The 9,720-nt window shown below is 38.6% G+C and overlaps 1 protein-coding gene across 6 annotated transcripts in view; it reads right to left on the reverse strand.

Moving 5' to 3' along the window:
• ENAH (enabled homolog (Drosophila)) overlaps positions 1-9,720 on the reverse strand; it is a 53,598-nt gene that overhangs the window by 43,287 nt on the left and 591 nt on the right. For all 6 annotated transcript variants that reach the window (XM_009580953.1, XM_009580958.1, XM_009580956.1 and 3 more), the window contains exon 2: positions 6,533-6,710. In XM_009580953.1, coding sequence (XP_009579248.1) covers positions 6,533-6,710 — 178 coding nt within the window. The remainder of the gene's footprint in view (positions 1-6,532; positions 6,711-9,720) is intronic.

Consider the following 9,720-nt stretch of genomic DNA (forward strand, 5'->3'; position numbering starts at 1 on the left):
CTGTCAAAATTTGTTTAAAGAGCAACATTAGAGATGATGACTGTCACTTTTTGCATATAGTACTAAAGAAATGATCCTTTCTAACAAAGCTGTATTTCCACAATTATGCTCATGATTTTATGACAATACCCTGTTCCCAAAAGGCAGCAGATTTAATATAGCTACAACTTCTACTGGTAATATTTTTAAGGCAACAATATGAACCCTCAGAGAAAAACATATTAACATTCCTCAATGTTTATTAAACAAAACTTTATCCACAAAATTAATGTACTTCTATGTACGTTTGCCATGCAGTTAAGACCAACTACCAATTTTAATGAAATTCTTTGGGTTGCCCACCCAAACTTTAATGCTTTCACCTGATACAACACTAATCCTGAAGAACCACAGAAATCAGAAATACCACACAGGCAACTCTTAAAAGGGAGTATAACTCTGAAAACTTAGCAACTGTCCCTTCACTTCCAAATACCACAGCTAACACTGATGATGCTTTCAATAATCTTATATGCAATTAAAATGGAACGGAAGTATTTTGTCCAATGAACAGTTAAAACTTCCTTTAGGTCAATACTTTGGCATATAAATCAGGATTAGCTATTATAGAATCTAATAACTACAAAAAAATTTCTTTAATCAATCCCACATTTAAAAGGAAAAGAAAAAACTTACAAAAATAGAGATATTATCCAACTTCTGACAACACAGGTAATAATACCACATCATGTTACTCCCATTCTGACAGGGAGTGCTGACAGCTGGCTCCAGAGGCTTGCCAAGAGTGCAGGTATAGCATAATTACTTCATTGCAGTAGAATAATTTTTCTCTCAAAACAAGTTTTAGCATGATGTGAACCACAACAGTATGAGGAGAAGCATTTGAAATCCCCCCCAGCCCTGCATATACATTTCTCATTTCAGTCTCCTATAGTCTCTACACGTACTCCAATTAGGCAACCCCAGTCTTTGTTTCAGTTTGCATTTCCCAAAGATATTAAATTATTCAAGCTATGATATGAGTAAGTGCATTCCCCTATCAGCAAGGATTTAATGAACTATCTTAGCTGTATGATAAAGGACCACAAATCAGTATACAGCTGTAGAAAAAGCATGCATCTCTTCCCCATAAAGGTTTGATTATTTAATAACTGGACAACCTAACTTCTAGGGTTACTAATAATTTCAAAGAAATTTGACCTCAATTTTTTTTCCCCAAGATAAGACTAACAAAATAAAGAGACCGTGGAAACAAACGAACAAAAAAACCCACACCAAAAAAAAAGTTTCTTTTTCCTCCTCCCCATTTTCCTACAAATTAAGTATCATCTAAGGCAATATTAGAACAGCTTTACTGAAGCCATTCCTATCCTTGTCTTTACATCTAGAGTATCGCAAAATCTTTGCAAGAACCAATATATAGCCGTTAAAGATTAGTACAAAAACCAGCATGAATCTTACATATATGTAATTCTACTAGAAAGAATTAGAACAGGCTTATTTACAGTTGTATGACATCCTCCAGTTCTTCTTTTGCCGCTTTCACCTTCTGCAACGAACAACTTAAAGTAAATGCAAATTATACATATATAAATCCCATAATTAGTTTCTTATTCTCTTAGCAAGGCTTTCCTGGGACTGAAGGCAGATGCCACACAAACCGATGCCAATTCCAGCTGAATTAGAAGGTACTTTTTGCAGCAAAACTGAGTATGATACCCCTTTGTTCCTCCCATCTCCCAACACACACTTCCCTTACTTGCCCTTATTCCTTCAAAGGAATAATCCATTTTCTCACACATCAGAGAATTTTCTCAGCCATCTAATTTCTCTTCATTGAGGCTTTTCTCTCATTCCAGAATCACTTTGATTGCAACACTGAGCTCTACTTAATGCAGATAGGAAAATTTTCTTTGTAATGCAATGCAAAACCTTTGCAGAAAGCAGTCATCTTTACTCTAGACAATTAAGACCAATTACTGAATATCTGAACACACTGCACACAGCCTTAAAGCCAGAAATCCTCTTCAAATGACCTCTTAAACTGATGACACATGCTTGTCATTTGATGAAGGTGTAACTTTTGACCACCTCAGACAATTACTTAATGAGTTAAGTCTTTCAAAACTTTCCCAAATGAGTGCCAGAAACAAATCTTGGTTCATTTTTAATACATCTCCAAAACAGTATGGGGCAGGAACTTGTAGTATTAGTAGTCTACCTTAAAATTCCAGGAGAAAGTGCAATTCTGCGTTCTTGCCTTTCTCTTCTGGATTTGCAGGCGGCCTACAACCTGCTCAACTAGCCAGCAGCCAGCAGGAAAATAGGATCTGGTTGAATAGCTATAATACAATCATCCAAACCAGAACGGAGGGAAAACACTGACTTTTACGTTGATTTAAATGTAAATGTTCCAGCATAAGAGAAATTAGGACAATCACATGATCAGTGCTGCAAATCAGGGAGAGGGAAAAAAAAAACCCTAGAGACGCAGTGTATTTCAGACAATTTCACTGACAAGGCAGCCATCGGTTCAGAGTCCTTTGAGACAAACCTGTACTGTTTTTTAGAAGAAAATTGCCAGTTGTGGCAAAGCCTTTACTCTACTCCAACTTCACACACTTTCATTCTGCATTTTGAACTCATTAGAATGATAAAAAGCCTGTCACTGCATGCTCAGTGGTGCAGGCACCCAGTGCCTTCGCCTCTGCTTCTGCAGATCCACTAGTGGGAGATCCGAAATTAAACAACCTCAAATTATGCCAGCAATACAACAGGTGAAGATGCCAACTGCAAACAGAGATCAATGACATTTTTCAAATATATGCAAGAGAAGGGGACTGTATGATTTTTTTCTTTTTAAAGAGTGAGAAAGAGCCTTAGCAACAGCTGACTTGCAAACCAAAAGGATGTCCACACAATAATCCTTAATATTGCTCAGAAGTCATTCAGATTTCTGTGAACCCTTGCATAAAGTTTAAAATTCATCTACAGCTTTTCTGAATTTCTGAATAGTATGCTCAGCTAACATTAAGCCTGCTTTCCTTTTATGAACAAAATACAACTTAAAATAACCAAGCTAATAAAAGAAATGAGAAAACACAGCAGAAAGTAAGGATACTGCAGGAATCAAACTTTAATTGTAAGCAATTCTAGAGTAAAAGAGGAGTTATCTATATAGGATTTCTTTATTTTACTTAAGTTGGAGATTCTATATGCTGTTTTAGATATACTAGGAAACACAGCAATTTACATAAATTATTAGAGACAAGTTGTCCTCTTCAGGTACAGATTTTTGGAGCAGTATTGTCCAACTAGAATACCAACTAGGACTGCATATGTTAGAAATTTTTAAAAGTCTAGCAGATAAATTGGAAGAAACAAAACTATTAATATATAATGTATTGATCTTCACCTATTAGCACAAATTCCTTTCAAAACATACACCCCCGAACACCTTTTCAAAAAAGGCTAATTTGTTTATAAAAAGGTGGGGGGCAGTCGCAACCCATTTCCTAAAATGAAGAGCTAATATTAGAGGCTCAGAGCCAGTGACCTGTCTAAGTAAATACTCAGCTATGTCAGAGATGCTAGGGGGAAAAAAAAAAACAAAACAAAAAACAAACAACACCACCCAAAAATTTCTAGCTGCACTTTTAGGAAATTCTAGAGAAAAGAAATGCATTAAACTTTGAGTCCAATTAGTTTGCTTCTAAATCGCAAGCTACTTAGTATGCTATTTCCATTATTGAAGCAGGCATGTTCAGAAAGATACTTGACCTTTTTTACTTCTTACACTGATACAGGTCAGAAAAATTAAGTAATATGTAGATCATACAGTGACAAACCTCCCAGCTGATAAAACTTAGAAACACTTGTTGACAGTATTCTAACACGGATACATTATGAACATTTATCTTTAAACATTGTCTGGAAATAGTAAGTCTTACAAAGCAATTCTACATGCACAATTGTGAATTTTTTTTACAAACAGCAGTGCAAAACTACTCATCTTCAGACATCTGCTGAAGTGAGGCTGATAACGTTAAGCTTTGTTTTTATTTCTTGATGGAAGCTAGAGCACCCATATGTCTGTGAAACAGATAAGTGACAGCTAATGTTAAACAGCCACAGTCCTCCTTGGTTGACAGAAGTTACAGAAGAACAGTTACCTCCTCCTGTGCCGATGGTGTCCACCGTTAGTTTGTGATGCAGCTAATTAATGCATTTTGACTTGTACCTACTACTACCCAGTCAAATCACAGGAAAGAGAAACAAAGTGACTATTTACAATTCAGAAAACTTAGAGGTTACAACCAGTCACTATCTAACATAATTAATTCATGTCCTTGTCAGACCTACATCTCAAAGCTGTTAAGAACAAACTAGGTAGACTACAGCATTGTAGCCAGCACCTGGGACGTATTACAGTCACACTCAACTCTCATTTCATGAGCCACACAAAAATCCACCTGAAACCAAACAACGCCCCAATCATCAGGGATTAACTGGTATTAAATTGAATGAAGCAGACAAACTCAAACTGAAGGGCCACTTCAGAGATCAATGAAGAGACTAATGGCAGAATGATTTGGAAGAATTCATGATTTGGGATGAGCAGAGGACTGAATTCTAAGTACAGTGATTTTTAGACTCATTGCAAAGGTCAGCTCCCTTCTTCCTCCCCCCATCATTTAAGAAATTAAAGAAGTAATGCAACAGAAAGAAGAGTTATTTTCATTGAGTTGTTTGCTCCTGTGGAATTACATTGACTCCTGGCTGTTGTCTGAATGACACTTTGTATTACTAAAGTCACATTCAAGAAACCCCCTAAAAACAATTTTAGTTTTTTCCAAGTCTAAATAATGAGTGTCTACGAACTGAAGTGGCATCTTAGTTCAACAAAATTTCTACTACTGAAGAATTTAACAACGTAGTTGTTAGCCCACATATGCTTTGCAGAAAATAGCAAGAGAACTAGTCATTAGATGAATTACAATAATCTGTGAAATTAAAAAACAGACACACTGACCAATTAAAAAATGAGCACTGTCATGCCTGCCTGTCACTTCAGCCTCTCTAGTAGCTCACTTTTAGTGTTAGGAAAAGGAGGAGTTAAATGATGAAAAATATATATGTGTATATACACATACACACTTGTTTGAAACATGTTGTACCAAACTCTTCAAGTACAGGTAACAGGAAACAACATAAAACCCTCAAACTTGTGGTGATCACAATAAATCAGGCCTTTTCAGACTTTACATCAGATGAGTAGAAACCAACACTTCGTGGGTTCCCAAATGTTGGTTGAGAGATAGTTGATACAGTCAGAATCCATGAAATATTTACAATCAAGTAACCCTTAGGCAAAGGAGAACTGAGGGATTTAGAGGAGAAAATATCCAACTGAGAGGTAGGAGAATGGGATACACAACCGGACTATTTTAGCTCACAAAAAGAAACCTTATACCTCCAGCTACTCTTTATATTTTGGCCTCATATGCTGCGTAACAGCACAAGCACTGCAGAATGTGTCATCCTTCTTGGTCTAGATAGCTTAGTTTCAAAAGGTAAGTCTTGAAACAACTATCAGAATGAAAAGCAGCTTGATAAAGTCACCCTTTTTTGCTGTAGTTGAGACAGCACTAGTAAGGTTATCTACAACCTCTCTTCCTACACAAGAGAAAGAAAACTGGCACAGAAGTACTATCTCTTGTTACACGGGTAATCTTTAAAGTTTAATGAGGACAAAAGAATTCTATTTGGTTACAAGAACACATAAGTCCCTTGAAGTCTTTTAAAATAAAAACTCCCTCTGTGTGTGTCCCAGTGTTATACTGATCCATTTGCTGTAGAGCCTATCTAGAATATATTACAGACACCACCTGAAGACTGAAAACCACTAAGTTTTCCACCAATGTTTTAAACCCTCTACATCATCCTGTTCTCCAAACAAATTAAGTGATAGATCTGTTGTCTAAATTATATGTGCCTATCTGAATGTTACCCCTGGATCCATGGTCTCCAAGCTAGAAAACTCTGTATGGTAAGAACTGCCAAAGAGGATGACCTGAATTGCAAAGTTCGGAGGGAAAAAACCTAACATTTTCATAATAAACTAGTACTCAATAAGAAGGAAAAATACCAATACACATTAAGAACACTGGATGTCTCTAGAAATCCTGAAAAGCACCCTGATTAAGAGCTACGCATTTGTTGGCCGGGTGTTTCAGTTTTGTTTCCTAAAAAAAAAAAAACCCAAACATACAAAGTCAGCAAGGTTCTATGTGTAATAGATAACATGAAAACAGGTTTGCTTGTTAGGAATTACATTTACACAGATGGCAGTCAAGTTGAGAATCACTATTAAGCAGCAGCAATTAGGCAGACAAACACCCAAATAATTATAATGGCTAGAAGCTGAATCATGATTAGAAACAAGACTTACTGACTTTTATGCATAAACATTTGAATTTTTGCCATCTCTGTATTTGAACAATCTTAAAAAAAGAAGTTAAGAGACTCTTACCAGCTTCCTGTGAATTTAATACTTCTAAGGCATGCATCATGGCACTTGCGAAGACATTGGCATCTTCTTTGCTGCCAAAATTCAGACCATACACCTGCCTAGCATCACGCCACTGGTGGAAGGTCTGTGTAGCCTGATTATATTTCAGCCCTTTTGGAATGGCACAATTTATTACCACCTATAATAATTAAAAAAAAAAAAAAAAATTACTTAAGTTTAAAATTGCTATTTCATCACAAGTTTCAGCTTCATGTAGATTTTATTCCCTAACCACGTGGGTTAATTCCAGTCCCACAATCCACAAGATCACAACATTGAAGTTCATATCCACTTCAATTTTAATTCCAATGCCGCATGAAATCAGTGATGAGAATACACAAGAGGACTAATGAGATATTTTGTATCAACTTTTGTAGCTTAAGCATTCTCATTTCAAAATGATGCAGTGATGTTTCATAACAGCAATGTAGTAATATCAACAGTTCTGACTTTTAGTAGCAGAGTAATTGATATGAATATGCATTTGGATTTCAGAAACTCAGTTTTCCATTAACTTCACAGAGTACTTGTTAGAATTGTGTTTTTTAACCAAGTTATCACCTTCTCACTGTGGCTGCTGCACCCCTTAGCTTGCCGTGCTTTCAGTAGGAGTTTATGTGGACTTCTACTGCATCACAAGGTGTGGACTTCTGTGTGGACTTCTACTGCATCACAAGGTATCATTTTGCAAGATCATTATGGCTCACACAAAAGGTGATAAATTCTAGCTAGCAGGACAACCATTTATTACAAGCTACATTCCACTAAGAGGATCCCATTGCACTTCGGTAACTATATCCTCTCACCTTTTTCCACTGAATAATGGGAGAAAAAAAAAGCAGGTTTGGTCTCAGATGAATGCACGGAAATCATTTATTCTTGGAATAAGTGTTTAATGACAAATCACACAGGAGATTATCAGTCTATGCTTCAGGTGTGTGACAAATGACCAAGAACAGACCAGAAGAATTTTATGAAATGCTGGGAGAGAAGGAAACAGATATTGAAGCTTTCCTCAAACAAAAATACTAGATCTTTAACCCCAACCCAAGTATCACAAGGCAGAGCATATTTCAAGACAGAGTGCCAAGACTGCCATTTAATCAAGATCTAATAACTTCTTCATCAAGGAAATTAAGATGTAATCCTTGTTGCTCCCTTCTCAGTCTCTCAAAGTGGTAGATGATCAAGCATTACCAAATGTCAGAACGTTTGTTTTTGAATGAACTGATTCAGGGAAATGAGAAATCATGCATCCAACTTTTCATAATATAGGAACAGCTACAAGAGAACTATTGGTACCTATGTAGACTGCAGCTAAGAGCAGAGAGTAGGGAAGAGGAAAAGTTCTTAGGTTGACACTTTGCCTTAAAGAGAATCAGATGACTTCTGTGTACACCACTAGCCTTTATATCTGTCTGTAGGAAGGGATGGTAAAGAGCGCACAAGGACTATCGCCTTGGACGTACGTAAAGTGCTTAGTTTATGGGAAAAAACCATAATACAGTTTTGCTACTTCAGTTCAAAATAAAAGTAAATTTATTATTTACAGTTCCCATAATTTTACCGAAGACCTGTTTCTTAATATTAAAAACAATCACAAAAATAGCTTAAGGAGAAGAGAAGGTCTCTGGGGCACGGGTACAACTGCTTATCATCTTGCCCTACTGTTCCTGGGAACCTCTTGATAACAGCAAGGACAATGCACCTGTGCTGGCAGGTGGCCAGGGCATCGCTGCTGTTTCTGTGCTGCTGCACTGGACAGGCTGGAACTCCAGTGTGAACTCGAGTCAAAGGGACTGTGACCTGTGGATGCGTCCACGCAGGAGCAGGACACCCCAAGGCGTCTGTGGCCATGGATAAGTCCACACCGAAGCAGGTACATCTCGAAGCGTCTGGTTATGTCCATGCCGCAGCAGGTGTACCTCTGAAGGGACTGTGGTCCAAGGATAAGTCCACACTGGAGAAGGTACACCTCGAAGCATCTGTGGCTGTGCATGAGGTCATGCTGGAGCACCTCAAAGCGTGTGGCCATGGATAAGCCCATGACAGAGCAGGTACACCCCTGGAGGGACTGTGGCTGTTGGTGAGGCCACACTAGAGCAGGTACACCTCTGAAGGCATTGTGGCCCATGGATAAGGCCACACTGGAACAGGTGCACCTCAAAGTGACAGTGGCTGTGGATAAGTCTACGCCGCAGCAGGTATCCCCCTGGAGAGACTGTGGCTCATAGATAAGGTTCCACTTGGAGCAGGTACACCCCTAAGGGACTGCAGTCTGTGGATAAGTCCAAGCTGGAGCAGCGGCAATGAGAGGAGTTCATTGCAATGTTAAACCATGTGGTCTGGTCCAAAGGGACCAGGGGTGGAGATTGTAATGGGACTGTGAAACACTTTAAATTGTTGTAACCCGAGATTTGAATTGCATGTTACGGGAATTACTGTAGCAGGAACCCCTTGTTGCTAGCCAGGCTAGGAGCAAGGGGAGGAGTTCACTGCAAGGTTAAACCCTATAACCTGGCCCAAAGGGACTAGGGGTGGAGATTTTAATGGAAATACCTTTAAATTGTTGTAACCCATGATTTGAGTTGCATGTTATAGGAATTACTATAGCAAGAGCCACCCGAAGCAATGGAGGACAAGTCTTACAAGAAGCAGTGCAAGTGCAGCAGTGACCTGACCTGAGCTGGCTTTGCTGCCCAATAACTCTGCGCAACACACCACCTCTCCTGTCCTGAGTGACCACCATTACAGACGGAGCCCAAAGTCATGGACTAAATTAACTCAATGGACATTTCGTGGACTTTTTATGGGCATTTATGGACATGTTACAGGGGTGGTCCATAGACTAATGGTCCATAGACTGTGCACTATGTGAAGTGAGTGGTGGTTAATGAGGATGTATTGGATAGCTTGGGACGTGCGCATGACGTATATGGTATGGAATAAGGGGTGGAGAATGTGCTGGTTTTGACTGGGATAGAGTTAATTTTCTCCATAGTAGCTTGTATGGGGCTTTGGTTTGGATTTGTGCTAGAAACAGTGTTGATAACACAGGGATGCTTTCGTTATTGCTGAGCAGCGCTTACATAGAGTCAAGGCCTTTTCTGCTTCTCACCCCACCCCACCAGCAAGCAGGCTGGGGGTGC

This window comes from Fulmarus glacialis, unplaced genomic scaffold, assembly GCF_000690835.1.
Source record: "Fulmarus glacialis isolate BGI_N327 unplaced genomic scaffold, ASM69083v1 scaffold3657, whole genome shotgun sequence".
Lineage (NCBI taxonomy): Eukaryota > Metazoa > Chordata > Aves > Procellariiformes > Procellariidae > Fulmarus > Fulmarus glacialis.